The sequence below is a fragment of the Perca flavescens genome, chromosome 2, assembly GCF_004354835.1.
Source record: "Perca flavescens isolate YP-PL-M2 chromosome 2, PFLA_1.0, whole genome shotgun sequence".
In the NCBI taxonomy this organism is placed as follows: Eukaryota; Metazoa; Chordata; class Actinopteri; order Perciformes; family Percidae; genus Perca; species Perca flavescens.
In genome coordinates, this window is record NC_041332.1 from 847,643 (window position 1) to 867,062 (window position 19,420).

Here is a 19,420-nt window from a genome sequence, read left to right on the forward strand (position 1 = left end):
AAAGACTTTAACAAGAGCCGTCTCGGTGCTGTGGTGTGGTCGAAAACCTGACTGGAAGGCATCAAAACTGTTGTTTAGCGATAAGAAAAGGTTGAGTTGTTGAAAAACCACTTTTTCTATGATTTTACTTAAAAATGGAAGGTTTGATATCGGCCTATAGCTGCTCATTAGTGTCATGTCTAGATTGTTCTTTTTTAGGAGTGGCTTGATGACTGCAGTTTTCAGGGCCTGTGGGAAGATACCTGAGAGCAGAGATGTGTTTACAATCTGTAGAAGATCAGAAGCCAAACAATTCGAAACATTTTTGAAAACACCCGTTGGTAGAATATCAAGGCAACAGGAGGAGGTTTTCAGATGTTGTATAATGTTTTTAAGGTTGATCGTATGAAATTGTGTCAGGTTGGAATTTGACAATTAGACAACAGTTCAGATGCTACTGCTACTGGAGGGTTTGTTAATCTATCAACAGTAGTAAACAAAGCACGTGAATTATTAATGTTTCTGGCAATAATGTCAGAGAAAAAGGACCGCCTTGCATTCCTTAGTTCCAGATTATAAATGCGAAGTCTCTCTTTATAGATGTTAAAGTGGACCTGGAGATTAGATTTTCACCAACTGCGTTCAGCTTTTCGACACTCTTTTTTCTGTTCTCACAACTATAAAATTTCTCCATGGAAATCTTTCCTTACCAGAGACAGCTTTGACCTTAGTGGGAGCAATAGCATCAAAAACATTTGTAATTTTACAGTTGAAATTATCTACAAGCTCAGTGACTGAGGCCCCAGTGAGGGTGGGTGTAGAGGAGAAAAGCTGAATGAATGATTCACTGGTGTTTTCAGTGATATACCGTTTTCTGATTAACTTTGTTTGAACACTTTTGGGCAGAGAGATAGTGCCGTTAAAGAAAACACAGGAATGATCAGAGAGAGCAACATCAGTCACCACAACCTTGGAAATGTTCAGACCCTTGGAGATAATCAAGTCCAGAGTGTGCCCCTTATTGTGCGTGGGCTGTGTCACATGCTGAGTCAGTCCCTAGCTCTCAAAAACACAACACAGTTCTTTGGTCCCTCGGTCCTGGGGGTTGTCAACATGAATGTTGAAATCACCAGCAATAATTACACGGTCAAAGTTAATACAGATTATAGACAACAGTTCAGTAAAGTCGTCAAAGAAGGATGCACAGTATTTGGGTGGCCTGTAGATATTTAGAAGTAGAGCTTGAGGGGAGGATCATAGCTGAAGAGCCACATATTCAAAAGAAGCAAAATTTCCGTAAGATATTTGCGTACATTGGAATGAGTCATTAAACAAAATGGCGACTCCATATCCTTTCTTATTCACTCTATTCTCACTCATAAAACTGAAGGTAGGGGGGGCTGACTCAATGAGAACAGCAGCACTGTTATTATGGTCCAACCAGGTTTCAGTTAAAAACATAAAATCAAGATTGTGCTTAATAATAAAATCATTGATTAATAATGATTTTCCTGGCAAAGACCTAACGTTTAGTAGTGCTAGTGTTAGTGCGTTTTCATTTTTTGGGACAGACTGTGGCTGACGAGGAATGGATGCTAAATTTGCAAAGTTTGCAGTTACGTGCTTTTTCACCATTATTTTTCTATTACCTATCACAACATAAATTGTGGAAGAATCTAATACGCAGGGCCCAGGCTTGTCTTGGAAAGAGTCATGAGTGCTACTAGGCATGCAGCCTGGACCCGGGCCATATCAGTTAATGCTTACTGCACTTTGCACACAAGCATCCTTATCAGTTTGGGGAGAAGGAGTTAACTGCCGTCCTTGAGGGGGCAGAGGTGCCTGGCGTTTTACGATGGGAGAAGGAAGGGGGGCATACTTGGTTCAAGCATTTACCAGCTGCTTCATCTGGTCAGTGAACTCCAACATGGGGATGGGGGAAAGAGGGGAGAGCGACGTATCCTTAAAGAGGTCCTCAAAGCTTTCGTGGTTGTCAAAGGGGTTTGAGGAGTGTTGGACGGGTGAGAAGGGGGGTCGAGATTTCTCATCTCCGCTCTTTGGTCTCCCATGGTCAAATCTTTGCTCAGGTGGGGGCTGTGGTGGATCACTGCCGCACTTTATTGTGTCTTCCTCTTGTTTTGGTTCATCTTGTCTCGTGTCCTTGGCCAAGGGAGCAGATGTGTGGTGCAGAAAGTAAAGTAGGCTAGAGGTGAACAGCTTTACTCCTGGCTTGTTAAGGAATAGTCCATCTGCTTTAAAAAGATGTCTGCAGCCACAGAAAATGTTAAAATTGTCAATGAACTGCATAGAATGGTTGTTGGTACATGCAGTTGAAAGCCATCTGTTCAGTGCCAACAGTCTGCCGAATCTCTCAGCTCCTCCTCTGACTGGCGGTATAGGGCCACTGATAAACACCTTCACATTCATGGAGCTGACTGTGTTCAGCAGATTCATAAAGTCACGATTCAGCACTTCAGACTTTTGCTTTACAACATCATTTGACCCTATATGCAGTATAATGTTATTCACAGTTGGGTGTGCTGCTACGATATCTGGGATTCATTGGGCCAAGTCAGACACCATGTCTTTGGGAAAACAGAGTATTTTGGTGTTTTTACTGCTTTTTATATCTTTCACAGCAGAGTCACCCACAATCAGAGTTTGGGGCCCAGTCATTAGCTTTCCCTGTAGCTTTTTACTTTTAGAATTGCTCTCAGTCCTTACCCTGCTGTGTGACGATGAGACGTAATCCAGGTCATGTCCAGGGTCCTGCAGCAGAGGAGCAAATCTGTTCTTCACCTGCACACTCAGTTGTTGGGGAGGCCTTTTGTTGCTGATTTTCCCTTTTGCAGCTGTCCACGGCCGTGTCCTACTAAGTACAGGGGTTGAAGAGGCGCTCTGCCTGGGTGGTAATGCAGGCCAGCCGGTCGTATCACAAATCTCAGGGCGCTGTGCTCTGCCCGTTAGTCGTCCTCCCATTTCCCAGGAAAATGATTTACTCTTAGGCTTTGCACCAAAAGAGTTCCTGGGAGGACTGCCACTTGTTTATTTATTATCCGTTCCACAGCCCTCCTGTTTCTTTGTGGTCTTGCTGGTGCTAGTTAGCCATGTGTTAGCATGCTTTTGTCCATTGTTTTGGGTCACTGGTAAAGTGGTGTCATTTCCACATGATCCGTTCACTTCCATATTTACTTCTAACCAGTAAATTAAATTAAAGTTTCCAGAACTGCAATCTTCTGAAGGACTTTGTAGTAGTCCTCCATGGAGAAGGGTGGCATCTTGCTGCTAATTAGCTTTAGCTACAGTCACTTTAGGACAGGCCTGAGCTATTGGTAGGCCATGCTCACGCAGAAAAATGTTCAAATATGACAATAGCCTACTATGTCTACAAAAAATGTATAGTCCAGTGATTTATAAGTATCCAAGAGCCACTGCTCATAGTTTCTCTCAGAGGAAAAGCAAGATTATCTGCAGAAATATGCAAGCAGAAGCAGGAGCAAGCAATAGAGCGTCTGCACTGTAAGAAGCAGGAAGTCAAGGCAGGGGGAAACTCCCATATCTGCTGGGAGAGAAAACACTGTGTACAAATAACAGCAGCAAGATTTGTCAGCTGCTGGGGCCTCCAATGGGAAAACCCACATAAAACCCACCTGTGACCCACCCACCCACACACACACACACACACACACACACACACACACACACACACACAGACTCTCTCTGTGACTCTCTGAATTCCTGTTTCTGAACATTTTGTGGGTCAGCTGCTTTGTTCCCCCTTCCTGTGTGTTTGTGTCTCCCTTTTCCCCTCTGTGTCTGTGCTGTTTGTCTCCACCTGGAAGTGGCAGGGGGCGTGTCAGGAGGAACTAGGTCAAGAGGCGTGGCCATTCATCCCTGCTCTGTCGCCGACACAGCTGATGTACATTCCATGATTCACACCTGCAGTATTTATACTGCAGTTACATACTCCTACGTGGTAACTTGGCTCAGTAGCCCTGCTTGTATTCCAAGAAACTCTTGTGATTTAGTATTTTCTCTGTCTAACTTCAGTTAGTGGTGGGCAGATCGAGGCTTCGTGAAACAATGAAACTGTTGAAGCAAATGTGCCATATTGTGTCGAGGCTTCGAAACAATCCGACACCCGTCTCAACGATGACACCTACTGGTCACTTGCAGGTGTTGATCTAAAACAACCTTGACAATGAGCCATTTTTTATTATTGTATTTTTCTAATATGTGAAGCTTGTAACCTGTAGGCTCCTCACTGTGCATAATGTTATTTTGGTCATGACAAAAGAATATTAATAAAAGAAATCAAGCCACAATGTCTCAATTCTTTATAGATTTTTATTCAAAAATATGAATGTCCCAACAGTTTATTATATTTCAATCCTAATTATCTATCTATATCTATATATCTATATATCTCTATCTATATCTATATATCTATGTATCTGTGTATCTATATATGTATCTACCTATCAATATGTTAATGTGTAACTATGTATACTCTGTCTGTCTCTAGCCTATCAGTCAATGTGTAAATTTAAATGTAAGCCTAAATATAACTAAACAACTCGCACTATGAATGTCACTATATCACCAAAAATCCGCTATCTCAAAATCAAACTCCTCTCACAAAAACCCACGAGGTCAAGATGCGTTGACTTCACTTTTATACGGATGTGCGATTGTGTGTTCCCGACCCTGTCAATCAAACGCTGATTCATGCCACCTGTTGAAACACTTGTGAAACACTCCGATGTTTCATTTAGCCGTAGTCACGTGACATGGGTGTTTTGAATCACGCTTTGAATCAGTGTTTCGAAACATCTGCGCTTCGGGATCTCGACAAAGCTTCGGAACGTCAGTTTCACTTCAGCCATCCCTAACTTCAGTTCCTCTGTGCAGATCCCGCTGTTACCTGCTTCCTACCTGCCGTGCTCTGCCGTGCTGCCTGCCTCACGCCCCTCAGACACAACCACCTGCTTCTCATGGATTCTACTCAGAATTCCTTCGGATCTGCCACTGCCTGGTTCCCTCAAGCTTCAGTCCATTCCCAGAAGACTACAAGCTCAGCCTTGATTGTTCATCTCCTCTGAGTATTTATGCCTAATAAATACTTGAACTGTTTATCTGTGTCCTGAGTGGTATCTCTGTGTGCTGGGTCGTATATACAGCCTTAACAGAACACAAACACGCTCAAACACATGCCTATGTTCTTACATTTTTATTTGAATATTCTTTTGATTCATCTGATTCTTAGGCAACATTCTTATTGAAACTTCCATGCCAGACAGATGGGTGGAGTGACCAACCTCTATGTGTGTGTGTCTGTGTCTGTGTCTGTCTGTCTGTCTGTCTGTGTGAGTCTGTCACAACTTTGTGTGTGCCTTAGTGGTCAGAGATGGTATTGCGGTGTGTGAATTTGCACTGGTGGGGTCAAGTGTGTAAGTGTGTATATCCTATAAGCTTCATATTTAGGGCCCAAGCGTGAAGTGGCGAAGGCCCTATTGAAACTGAAGGAATTCGTCTTTCTTTCTTCCAGCAAATGAATCACCTTTTTGAGGGGCTTAACATACTCAAAAACTCACCAAAATGGCCGTTTGCATCAAGCCTTGTGAAAATGTACGTATTTTAAGGGTTTCGGGAATAGTCACACAAAAATGGCTTGCTAGCACTCCCTACAAAACTTAATAAATGTAGCCCCTGCAGTACGTTTAAACGAAACATGGTACACATATGTTGCATGTCCAGACCCATAGATATATATACCTAGATGTTGCCTTGGGCTTCTAAGCATTAGAAGGTTAAACTAGGTGGCCGTTCTAAGCTTTTGAATATCTTTGGGTGCAGCCTAAGGTTGACATTACGAATACTGTTTTATGTAAATACTGTATATTAACTGTTGTACATCAGGCTTGTGCACAATTCAGAATGGAATTGAGAATGACTCCTAAATTCCAATTCAATTCTTGAATTTGAATTGATGTCAAAAACAGGATCTAGAATTACAATTTGAATTTGAATTAAAGGAAGCAGAATTGCAATTCAATAAAAATTCTGCTCTGTAATTTTGTGGAATATGACTCCATTTCCCAGAATGCTTTAATTTAACCAAGTATTTAAAATGGTTGCCAAACTATTTGAGGTGGACATTTGTTTGAAAGCTTCTTTTCTACACAATTTGATGGTCAACACTGGACGTTTTAAGTTTCAGAAGTCCCTGAGGTGAGCATACTATTATTGAGAGCTTGCTGAAAGGAATGTGCTACAGGTAGTCCTATAATCTTTGAACCAATTTTAATTTGATCAAATAGCTTTGCTTTATTTTTAACTGATAGGCTACTCAGCCAAGCAGTGCTACAATAGAGCATGATACTCTGAATTACTGATGTGAAAAACAAAGAAGTTATTTGGCTACTAGCTCCAAAGGATCTCAACCTACGGCGAAAATAAACATGCTGTTGTATTTTTTTTGGAGATAATTTCTATGAGAGGTCCATGAGAGATTTTCATCTATCATGACACCCATATATTTGTAGACTTGACTGATTACTGAATTGTGAATCTTCACTGGGGGCAGTTGACAATTCAGGGGTTTTCCAAAGAATTTTCTCTGGCTTCACAGTGTTAATGAGTTTTTATCACACCACTCAACTAACCAATCCACGTTGCCCTGGTACAGTTTAGGGTCACCACATTTGGTAGACAAGGTCAATAGAGTCATCTGAGTATTTTAACAGAAACTGGTTTGGTAAACTAGTGGTGCATGTATACACATATAGATATTTATTTTCCTTCTTTGCACTTTGACTGTTTGGCACTGAGAGGACTGCATTCAATTTCGACAAAGACTATTCTACTCTATACTGGATATGGAAATAAGATTAATTTGATTCTATTCACAAGAAGCGTTAAACATGTTCAAATAAAAAAATACCACTTAATTGTAAAGGAAACATCTTTATTCTTTGATTTTCAAACTGAAATAGATTTACATTTGTTAAAACACGAACTCATGTAAACCTCAACATCTGTTTTTTATCTTTAAACCTTCATGGAAATAAATCACTGCAGTCTTTTGCAGTCCCAGCAACTGCTCCAATAAAACATGATTAAAGTGAACATCAAAGTCAACACAGTTTATACAAAACTAGCTTTCATTCCTGAGGAGATAATTTCATCATAAATAAAGAAGAACATTTCTGACATTAAAGACAAAATCAGTGAGACAAATGTGAACCAAAGTGAATGCTCATTTAAACAACAGGACAGGAAGTTGTTTCCTCCTCCAGAGGACACAGAGACACTGAGGAACCATATGACCCTAACCCAAACCCAGGGTAAAGAGGTTCAGTGAATGTGGTGTAGAGGTGGATCAGTGATTCAGAGGAGACTGTGTAGAAGGACAGAGAGCCAGCAGGACAGTCCACATACACTGCTACTCTACCAGAGACAGAGGAGGAGGGGATGAATGTTCCTCTGTTATTGTGCCAGACAGAGTTACCATCATCAGAGCACCAAAGTCTCCACGAATGATCATTATGTCCAAACATACAGTCATCACTGTCTCCTCTCCTGCTGATTCCTCTGTAACTCACTGCAATAGCAACCCCTTCTCCTCTCCTCTCAACCTCCCAGTAACAGCGACCAGTCAGACCATCTCTACACAGCAGCTGAGGCCAGCAGTCAAACCTCTCTGGATGATCAGGATATGGCTCAAACTCCTCCACACATGTCACCATCCTGTTGTTGTTAGACAGGTTGAGGTTTGTGTTCACTGTTTGTGTCAAGTGTGAGTTCACAGGAATCTGACGGAGAGAAGGAGACACAACACAGCAGCAGTTAATAATAACATCATTAGTTAAACTTTAGTTAAAAGTTATTATACTGTTAATGTAATGATATTTATTCTAATGCATATAATAATTAGTTAATGATTAATTACTGATTTATAAATCATTAAATAACAATGTGTATAGATTATAGCTTAACAAACTCTTTATTAACCATTAAGTTATAATCATCAGATACAACTTTATAATAACATCCAAATAATGTTTGACGGTTTATAAACAATTAATTAATCATTTACAAGTAATTTATAAAATATATGATCTGAGCAAAAATAACCTGTTAAAATAACATAACCTTTAGCATAAGTAATAATTAGTAAACATATTCATCATCATTTTGTTGTCAGTTGAAAGTAAAATAACTTTAAACCCCCACAACTTTCAAATTTTGTTGATAATGTTTAATTCATAAGTCTCAGCGATGGGCCCCTATTTTCAACAATAAAGACAGTTAGACTTCTTTTTCTTAGAAGTAGTTTGGTACCATTTTTATGGCACAGGACCCCCGAGACCCCTCCCCTCCACACTTCTCAAAGCAAAGCTACACCCTTAGCGATGGTTATTATGAAGTATTACCCAAACCACAGCAGCAGTTTATCATCAGAAGGGTTTATTCTGTGCTTGTGTGCTGATTTTAATTTATATTAAGTTTAATAATGATGCATGTTGTCAGTAATGTTCTAATGAATAAAAACGATCAGCTTTGTAGTTAAAGAGAAACTGAATCCAGACTTACACTTCATTAGATCATGTCTTAACCCCTGATCTCCATCATAGTCCAGCCTGGAGGAAGAAACACAGTCAGAATGATTATCTATCCAACATGAGTCCTAACTGCTGTTAGACATGATGATGCGTTCAGGTTTATGATCCCAGCATCTCTTCATCAGTTCTGTCAACTCTGTCAACCCGGGAGCATCACCCTTGATATCATCCAGCTGTGGGCGGTCTCCCTGTGGGATGCGCAACATCACTAAAGCGGGCATTGCATCTACATTGGAGGAAGAATTAAAAAGGCTGTCAGAGTGGCCTTGAGGTTAAATGAGACTTTGGTAATACCTGAATAGATGGTCTGGACTGATGCTTATGTAAAGGTTCAGGTTAAATCCTGCTAAATGGGACAACTCTGCCACCTGCTGTTGTAAATTTCATTGAGTAGAGCTGTAACAATTCCAAATTTACAATTAATTGAATGAATCCCATGATACATCTTTTGGATAAATCAATGTTATGTGACCCAGATAATGTAATAACACAAGTACAGAGCCTATAAAATAAACCACGCCTCTGTATTATCATAGTTTCCTTAAATGAACGTAAAATTGAAAATTACCATCAACAGTCATAGACCTTAGCTAATAATAGCAATTCACTGACGTTAAACAAAGAGACGGTGATTATGTAAAAAAAATACGATCATACAATTATGTTACAATTGTTACAGGCCTAGCTTTGAGTTGTGGTAGCAAATACAATATGGAGCAACTAGAATAAGAGCGTGAAAGTCCACATCCCCTGAACAACATGGTTGAATAGCCCTGCTTTAGTCCATTTGACTTTCTTTTACAAGCCATTACTCTACAGCTCAGAGCCAAGAAAACTAAGTCCTGCCATTCTTGCACCATGTGTCCCAAGACTCAAATGAGAAAAACTAAGATTTTTTGAGCATTGATAGTCACTCACAGAACAGTCACTTACTTCCATATGGTTGTTTCCCTGTGACAATGGACCAAAGCAGTATCCCAAAACTTAAAGACAGACAGAGAGAATTACATGTCAGGATTATTATACATATCATAACAATTGCACCCTGGTTGATTGCTGGCTAGGGTTTGTTGTCATCTGTAAATTAATACTCATGTGAGAATGAGGATATTATATGACAATAAGGAAATCTGTGCAGGAAGTTACCTCACTTTACTCTTCTTCTCTGAAAACAATTCCCTCATCTGTTAAAAGGACTATGCCAAAGCTTATTTGACTTCCTGTCAAGACTGAACCTGTGCTAGACATGGAGTAAAGGCTCTGGTAGCTTCATATGATGTGCTTCCAAAAGCCTCTGGTGGCATGTAGTTAATCGTCCCTCCTAGTGGTTCACTGTCCTTGGATAGTGTGACACTGGAGGAAATCCTGGAAAGGCCAAAATCTGTAAGCTGCAGAGAGAATTAGCAAAAAGAGAAAAGAGGTTCTTTATTTGGTAACAATTTATTTGAAGGGGTGTGCAGAAGACTGACATGAAACCAGTCATGAACATGAAAGAGTCTTTATGAATGTTCATGACTGTTGTAATTTAGAGTTATTTGGTAAATTATGACTCTTTCAATGCTAAGTTAGCATTGTTGTGTGATGTTTGTGTTATGACAAGTTGACATTAACCTAGACAACATAACCGTCATAAATATGTCATTGCAGGCAGGTGGATTTTTACATTGGCTGTCATGAGTTAGAGTTCATACCTGCAAACTCAAAAGGGCTGAAAAAGGTGATACATCATTCCCCCCAGAGAAGAAAAAAAAAGGGAAAACACAACATTTTCCCGGTGCTAAAACAATACACACACATATACATATATATATATATATATTTTGTCAAAAAGCGACAAGTTTGCAGGTATGAGAGTTAGTCAAAGACATTGAAAAACAGGTAGTGCGGGTAAACTGGAAACATCTGGAGGCCCCTCTCAGAGAGATCTTTAACTCACACCTCTGCAGGGTCTGTTATGGCATCCCTGTGGAAGTTGGGGGCATTGAACCCTAGTGGATAATGTTTAAAGCTTCCATTTCTGAAGTTGGGCCTCAGGGTCTTAGGTGCCTCAAGAACATGAACATTGTGGTGGATAGCGATGGTCAGGGAAGTCGTTCCTCACCTTTGCCCACGGAGCCCGGTCGGCCAAAGCCCGAAGGATTGGTGCTAACACCGCCACTACCCTGTGGACCCACGACCCCCATGGATGGTTACCTGGGCTGGAGGCCTGGGTGTGCCGAATGCCAACAAGGAAGACTAGCTTTGAGAACATGAAACATAACATCTCTGGTGGGGAAGAAGCTAGAGCTGGTGCGGGAGGTTGAGCGGTACCAGGTAGATATAGTTGGACTCACCTCACCGCGACACATTCTCACTCCCAGCACGTCAAATACGGGTGCTTGGACAGGTCCCTTTAGTGTTTGCTTCTTCTGCAAAAAGTGTCCTTCAGCGTTGGGACTATTGGCATCATTTTGTGACGCCCCGGTTGTGGACTGATTTAGCGCCATTTGAAAAATGTATGGTTAACTGACATGGGGAACAAGAACGGGATGTATGTATACAAGAATGGGACATGACTCCAGTCTCCTGAGTGAAAGTCCTGTAATTATTCGACCCACCTACCATGATTTTTAGTCCTTAATACCATCTTGTGGGCGTACAATGGGCCTCATTCACCAATATCTTAAAGGTATAGTGAAGGATTTTCTTTTTCCGGGTGGATCATCAAGACTATTGGTCCTCCTGGTTATCAATCATTCTGGTGATATGTTTACGTAAGGCCATGGTACGTGCATGTCCTTGGCTTTCAGGTGTATATGTGTGGTAAGCTTGAGCTACGGTTTCAGCCATTCATTGAAGCATTGAAGCTTTTGGGAGAATATTTCACACGCTGGCGAGCGCTAAAAGCACAGGTTGGGCTTCCCACTGATGCCTCAGTCCTGAAGTTTCTACTCCACAGGTAAAGTTTGGCTATTTGGAGAAATCCATTTAAAATCACTGCTAGTAAAAGTTTATGTAAGCTATAATTAGCGATGCTAGCCCTGGCACAAGTCACGCACCGCGCACACACTGTAAACATCTCAATTTGTGTGAAAGTGCAAATCTTCTTTTGGAAAGTAGGCTTGTATGAGCCATGCCGACAGCAACTTGTAAACAATGCACTCTCGTGCACACGTTTAATAGGCATTCCCTCTCGGGAGCAGGCAGAGTGTTGCACATGTGCATTTTTTCAAAAATTACAGAGGGCGGTTCTTTTCTAAAATTCGGGAAAATTCTCCACAATACCTTTAAGTTCTCCTAATCTCCCAAGTTTTCTCTTAAATATGTTCTTAAGACATTTTCTAAGAAAAGTCTACGTCGGATTCATGACGTGTTCTTAAACAGCAGAATTGTTCGCACCTGTGTTCTTAGGATTGATGAATCCCACGTCTTCGTAACTGAAAGCGCGTGCCAGTTGTTCCTAATTAGCATAAGAAAACGCCCCGCAAATTCCCATATAAGGACATGACACTTCCTGTGCACCTCCTAGGAGACAGGTTTTTGGAGATTGTTGGAGCCGCGGTGGAGGAAGTACTGAATCTCAGTACTTAAATAAAAGTACAAATAACCAGAGACATATTTACTTTAGTAAAAGTAGAAGATGTCCACTACCACAAACAAAGCCTGGCTTTTAAGAAAAGTTCCTATCCTAACCATAAAATGGAAATGTGTTGTTAGAATCGGAATGCGGTTGGTTTTATTCATGGATGTATTTTATTTTCTTTAACCGTGCAAGTAAGCAAATAAAGTGTGTGAAGCAGCAGACATGGGGAGATGTGAAGAGGTCCAGCCAAATAAATAAGATATGAACGCGTCTTACGCAGCCTGGCGGATAGTAAACGACGCTGTGGAGATAAATAGATATAGAAACTATGATTTAAAAACGGGAATAATAAAAACCAACGTTTTCATTTTCACTTTTACTGGAGGCTGTATTACCGAGGGTCAGTGGCGCTGCGCCCGGGCTCTGCAGCACCGGAGCCGGCTTGGATCAGCGGTGCCCCATATATACAGTATCTACGGCAACCCATATATACAGTATCTACGGCAACCAAACTTCACTGGTGAGACAAACGTGTGACGGTCAGGAAGATGTTTTGACAGAGGGGGGAAACTGATCAGAAAATGTAACGGAACATTGTAGAAATGTAGTGGAGTAGAAAGTAGAGATAATTGCTGCAAAATGTAACAAAGTAAAAGTCAAAAGTAGGCTATGCACTATTGATTCTACTTAAGTAAAGTACAGATACGTGAAAAATGTACTTGAGTACAGTTACGAAGAATTTGTACTTTGTTACATTTTACCACTGCATTTTGGCCCTATAAATAGTGATCAATCACCAAATAACGCAAGATTTAATCAGTTTAATTGCTGATATAAATTGTACTGTTAGTGTTTTTTTGCATAATATGATTTTTTTTCAACAAATGATCAGAAATACATTACAGTACAATATTATCATTGTAAATGACTGTAGAATTGAATAAAATGCAGTAAGCAATCATTTGGAGCAAATTGTCATCACTCAAATGTGTGTAAGAGTGCTTTTCAGTGTTCGTAGATTTTGTTCTTAGCTAAGAACAAATCCAAGTTAAGAAAACTTTAGTGAATGCCAGAATCTTCGTAAAAAGTTCGTAAGAAGGGTTTAAGAACACATTTCTTCGTAAGAACCGTTGGTGAATGAGGCCCAATGTGTTTTACAGGCTCCCTTTAGTCTTCATAGAGTGTGCAAACTATTATAACAGTATACAGTAAACATGAGGTCTGGACTCCCCTCAAAGCCTGGGACTCACCTTGGCATTAAGAGAATTGTCCAGCAGCACGTTTTGGGGCTTCAGGTCCTGGTGGAGAACGGGACGGGGCAGACTGTGGAGGAAGTTTATACCCAGAGCCACTTGGTGAGCCAGTCTGAAGACCAGCGGCCAGGGTGGAATTCCCCTCAATGCTTCCTGTAAGATTGTTTCCAAAGTTACAGATCCACAAATAGTGGAGATAGTGAGCTACACATACAGTATAGCCTACACTACCATTCAAAGGTTTGAAATATGCTGTCATATTAATCTTCTTCTTTCCTGCAATAGTAACTATTTGAACAAGAAAACTGTATAGTTCAGACACCAAATGTATTATTTACATTTGAAATAGTTTTGAAATGAAATTACTTCCAACTTCCATTTAGTTGATACTTCACTTCTTATGCTTTTTTAATTAATAACTTGTAGCAGAGTATTTTTACAGTGGTAAAAGCTATGAGTAGTTGTTCCACCCCTGGTTACCTGTAGTGACGCCAATGATCCTCTCTCCATGAGCTCCATGACCACACCAAGCTGTGTTGACCTGCCAGAGGAGGGTGTTTGACCCTTGAAGACCCCTTGGATGGCCATAACATACGGGCTGGTGGCTTGACGCATCATCGTGATCTCACGCAGCAAAGACTTCTCAGTCCTGTGTGTGTTTGTTTGCATTTTGAGTAATTCAGACAACTTTATGTAATTATAAACAGGAAACCCTCTGTAAGCACTTACCCCTCACCCTGAAGAAGCAGTTTAATGGCCACGTCAGCGCCCCACTGATGATGCCTGGCTTTGTAGATTTGTCCAAAACCACCAGAGCCAATCACCTCCCAGTCCCCCAGGCTGGAGTCTTCAACAAACTGTGCCATAGTTCACTGGAGGAACAAATTATTGGTATAATCAAACACAGTCCAGTTTTTAAAAAAGTAGCTGCAACATGTGATGTAATCCTAAAAATCTTCTATTACAATCCTAATTTTTTTTTTTTAAATATCAAAATGAGTAATGTATATTTCTTCTAATGGATCGGATCATTGTGAACCTTTGACAGAAAAGACACAGTGGGGGTTTAGTAAATCCAAGGGTGTGTCCGAGTTGTAAGACTGTTGTTTTGGTCACACCTCAGCCAGTTTCAACAACCCTGTCGGTCAGGTTGAAAGATAGGAGGTCCTTAGCCCCCAGGGTATGCAAAACATGTGCTTGCTAAATCTTTGCATCTGCATCTTTTGTTACTGTATTAAAACTACACTCCAGTCACGAAACCAATATGTCAAAACTGACAGACATATTCTCCTCTTTCATTTCTCCTCTGCTGAACAAGTTACTGTAATGTTATCTTTCAGACACATCAAAGCTGTATGTTGGGGTGCTGTGCTCCTGCTGAGTTCTTCTGTAGGCTATGACCTAAATACTCTCTGTCTGCTCATGTAAATGTGTAGATCATTTGTTGCGTATATGAATGTGGCTAACGTTATTGATAGTGAGATGCCTGCTACAGCTGCAACCTTTATTCCTCTGATCAAATGCTTTGTTTTAATGAAAGTTTTACCGTAGCTGTCTGACCTGTTTTGAAGTTCTCTACATTTTCACTGATGATTCAATTACATTTTATTTATATTATCAAATTGTAAGTTCATAACAAGAGTTATCCCAAGTCACAGATAGAGTAGGTTTAGACCACACTCTATAATTTACAAAGACACAACAATTCCCCCAAGAGCAAACATTTGGTGCAACAGTGGTGAGGAAAAACTTCATTTTAGGCAGAAACCTGGGACAGACCCAGAATCTTGATATGAGCTCACATTAAAATCTAAACAGTGTTGATGTACACGAGAGCCTCTGGCAGTAATTCATGCAAACCTTTTTCAGATCACTGTCATTTAAGAGATATTCTACAGAATATTTCAAATAGATATTTTGAATCAGTCAATCAGCATGCAGAAACCTTTCTACTGTCCACTTAAACAGAGACACAGCACAATGTCATCAAAATGATCTTGATTTTCAGACATTTACAGATTCCTCTGCTAGGATACTCACCTGCTGATCGCTTCAGGTTGCTTTACAGACTCTTTCCAACTTCATGAAACACTGGCAGAGATGAAGCTTCTCTTTTCTCCTCTTCTCTTCAGTCCGGGTGTCTGTGTGTGTTTGATCCGAGGATGCCAGTGCTTTTTGTCTAAGTACCGGAGACCACGCCAAGACCCGTCTTTCAATAGCAGCTCGATTGGCTGTGGTTAGGCAAGGTTAGGATAGCCGATTGGTCAGGGGATAGGACCTGAACAAATTGGGTTAAGTTACCTTATCGGTTTAATTAGAGCTCGTCTCAAAGGTTTCTTCTGAGGTTTCTGTGACTTTCTACTGCAAATAAAGTTTTTCATGAAGAAAAACACATGTATTTGGTTCTGATGCTGTTTTGAATTGTAAAATCTAAAAGGTATGAAACAATTGTCAATGAATATGTTATCAGTTGCAGCATTTATATTTTGGTAAGCTAACTAAATGGGACTAAACGGTGCAAATGATTAGCCTTTCACATTTTGTCTAAAGACAATAACATACAAACACACACACAAACACCCACACACACACACACACACACAAACCCCCACACACACACAGACACACACACAAAGATGACTGGTGATGGAAGATTGAGTGATACAGAGTGAAATTTTAAGTTCTTGTTAATGACTTGCTAAACTTTATGTTTACTTGAGTTGAAGGAAAGGGGATATTTTAGTGTGCATTGAAAGTATAATAAAATGAAAGCAATCATTCATACATAGTTCCATATAGTAATCGTTACTCCAAATATTGTATTCTTTCTGCCATCAGGTTATTAGATTCAGACAGTAGCCACTTTATGTAGGATCCTTATCAATAACTTACATGATATTGTGAAGTATGCAACAATGCCTATTGATTATTTTATTATTTCTGTGCTTGACGTTGCATTTTGGATGTTGACATGACAGTGCGGTTGTAATTAGTGCAATTAAATAGTCTTATTTTGACCTGTAACTTATCAAATAGAGAGAGGTAGTAGATAATGGTATTACTTTATCACACATTTACTTGAGCAGACAGAGAGCATTTAAGTCATAACCTAAAGAAGAACTCAGTCTGGCCTGAGTAATAACCCCCCACCATGCAGCTTTGATGTGTCTAAAAGCTAACATTACAGTAACTATTGTTCTCTGTGTTGGCGTTCTAAACTCCGGTGGATTTCTGAGGACTATGGTTAACTGCTCCTCAGATCTCTGCAGAGTAAATCCAGACAGCTCTGGTTCAATTCTTATCTCCATAACAGAAAACAATGTGTTATGATACAAGGATGCAAATCCGATGTATTAATTCAGCAACAAGGTGTCCCTCAAGGTTTAACTCTTGGTCCACTTCTCTTTTCTATTTTTGTTACTGACCTTCCATCAATCTGCTCTGAATGTTGTGTTCTGCGTTATGCAGATGATGCAGTATTATACACTTCCAAAATTAATTTATTACAGATAAAATCTGCTTTGCAGTCTGACTACAACACTGGCTCATAAGAAATAAATTACTTATTAATAAAATCAAATCTCACATTATGATTTTTGGAACTCCACAGACCATCAAGGCCAAATTAAAAAGTCACACATGTGTAATTACATGTTCTGATGGTCGTTCACTGCAAAAAGCTGAACACACCAAATAACTTGGGCTTTGGCTAGACTCTGACCTCTCATTTAAGTATCATATTGATTATATTTTAAAAAGAATCAACTTTGGTATTGGTGTTCTCTACCGCTCTAGAAAATGCTTCTATCTTACTGTAAAACAACTTATTTTACAAATTATGGACTATGCTGATGTTGTATATCAGGTTGCACCCAGCACTAATCTGCTCCCTCTCAATGTTGTTTACAACAGAATCTGTAGATTTGTTCTTGGATGTCCTTTCACTACTCATCATTGTATTGTGTATGAAAAACTTGCTCTACCATCACCCTCAATAAGAAGACATCACCACTGGTTGCAGTTTATTTATAAACGTATACATTTCAATTACCCTAGTTATCTAAAACAGCTTATGGTACCCTTTTCCTTTACCTACCACTTTAGACACTCTACACAACTTTTTTTTTCTGTCCCTGCTATATCGTTCGCGACATCTGAGAAAGCCTTTACGTTTAAAGCCCCCTCAGATTGGAATAATCTACCTGTAAACATTCGATCCATTCTATTACTCCACTCCTTTAAAAATGCCGTTTTCCTATTATAGTACCAACTGTACCTGTTCATAATCCTCTACAACACCATGATAACACCTCTTCTAATATTATTATTAATATCCAGTTTCCAGTTTCTGACTGACTAGGATGTTTTCTTTGTTTGTTTTCATTTTGTTAACTGTTGTGTCTAATTATGATTGTACCATAGACTTAAAATGAATGGACAACGCATCTGGTTCGGCAAAGTGCTGCAAATGCGGAAGTGCCTTGAACCTACATTCTCTCTGAATTCCAGCAGGGAGAGACTCCTTAAACCTGCATTATATCTGAATTCCTGCAGGGAGTGACACGTGCGGTTGCTAAAAGAGGTTGGTTTCTATAGAAGTCTATGAGAAAGTGATCCACTTCTCACTTGATTTATTACTTCAGTAAATATTTTCATAATGAGTTTATGGTCTCAATCGCTAGTTTTAAGTCTTCTAAAACACAGAATTATGTCAATTTTGTGAATTATGGTCTTGTTGATTTTAAAATTGGCGATAAAGTGGGGGGTGTTTTAGGGTGTGGCTATGATGTGATTGCCAGAGAAAGTGTGTAACGTAATGTAGAGTGTAAGCAGCTCCTCCCTCCCTCCTCCCTCCCATCTACTTGCATGTGCAATTTTGAAATGTATTTTCTTTGATTTTAGGAGCAACAGGACACAAAGGATAAAAGGAAAAACAATGTTTCTTTAGGGTGACCTCTATCTAACCCTGTGCAAAACCTGTTAAGTGAACTTTATTATCCCCTAGAATAAAAGAGAGCAGTTGATGCACACAGGGCCGGCCCGTGGTGTAGGCAGTGTAGGCAAATGCTAGGGGAGCTGGCAGTCCAGATGAGGAAAGAAAAGAATAGATAAAGAAAACACAAACTGGTTAGGGCTGGCTCTGTATAAACATAACAAGCATTCACGGTACAAATGACATGGACGTATTAATGAGACCAATGGTAACAGGGACAAATGATCGGTGTTGATTCCGGTTTAATAACTAGACTGATAATTTTAATATTGCACCTTCAGACTATACATCTGCCATTTGCATATACTATATATTTTTTACATTCTGCACTCATTAATAATTGTTTATGCTTATTGTCAGAAAAGAGTTTATTGCCACAGTAAGTACTCTCTACAATAACAGTAAAATACCACATTTATCCTTTAAAAACACATCTTTACTTCCAACCCCTCGATTTGCACATCGATCTTTTCCTTTGTTTCCTTTGGAGAATTTCTAAGAGGTAAAACAATTGAAGAATTTGCAAGACAAAAGAAAAAGCAGATCAAACAACAGGATGTTTCTTTAGGCTGTAAACAAGCGGACATCTTGTTATAAATGTCCTACAAAGACGAGTTTGTTACAGAACTCGAGCTTCACGCTCACAGAAAACTTCTTCCGATTCTCTAAAGAACAATCTCCCAATAACAGCTAACTAATCCTTCATTTTACTAAATAAATCTGCTGAACCACCAACATATTAGTTTCATTTCAACTACATTTCAGGGGGAAAATATACGTTCCAAAGTTTCATTTTTTTATGATACCAAACTCTTCAAAATCTCTACTAACACAAGATGTAAAGAAATGACAGAATGACACAAATTAAGGTCCATACTTGTCTCAACGTGGAGTCCAAAGGAACAAAGGTTGGCTGGGTTTAACTATGATACATGAGTGCAGCAGAAATATGTTTTTGTGTCGTGTTTCATCGTGTTCAACGGCTCCAAAACTGAACGTCACAAACTGT

At 39.7% G+C, this 19,420-nt stretch overlaps 1 protein-coding gene across 1 annotated transcript; it reads right to left on the reverse strand.

Moving 5' to 3' along the window:
- Positions 1 to 9,571: 9,571 nt before the first annotated feature.
- On the reverse strand, positions 9,572 to 15,475 carry LOC114563731 (receptor-interacting serine/threonine-protein kinase 3-like). The gene is made up of 6 exons (XM_028590542.1): positions 15,459 to 15,475; positions 14,148 to 14,290; positions 13,899 to 14,067; positions 13,416 to 13,571; positions 9,750 to 9,991; positions 9,572 to 9,586 (listed from the first exon to the last, which is right to left on the reverse strand). Exons 2-5 carry the CDS (start codon positions 14,282 to 14,284, stop codon positions 9,827 to 9,829), a joined length of 627 nt encoding a protein of 208 aa, XP_028446343.1. The 5' UTR covers positions 14,285 to 14,290; positions 15,459 to 15,475; the 3' UTR covers positions 9,572 to 9,586; positions 9,750 to 9,826.
- Between the last annotated feature and the right edge of the window lie 3,945 nt (positions 15,476 to 19,420).

Excerpts from the sequence above, each read along its gene's own strand:
- LOC114563731 (XM_028590542.1), bottom strand. The coding sequence starts at position 14,284 with ATGGCACAGTTTGTTGAAGACTCCAGCCTGGGGGACTGGGAGGTGATT. Across the intron at positions 14,068-14,147 it reads CTGCTTCTTCAGGGTGAGGG|GACTGAGAAGTCTTTGCTGC; the intron begins GTAAGTGCTTAC and ends AAACACACACAG. Across the intron at positions 9,992-13,415 it reads ACAATTCTCTTAATGCCAAG|CTTACAGATTTTGGCCTTTC; the intron begins GTGAGTCCCAGG and ends TTCTCTCTGCAG.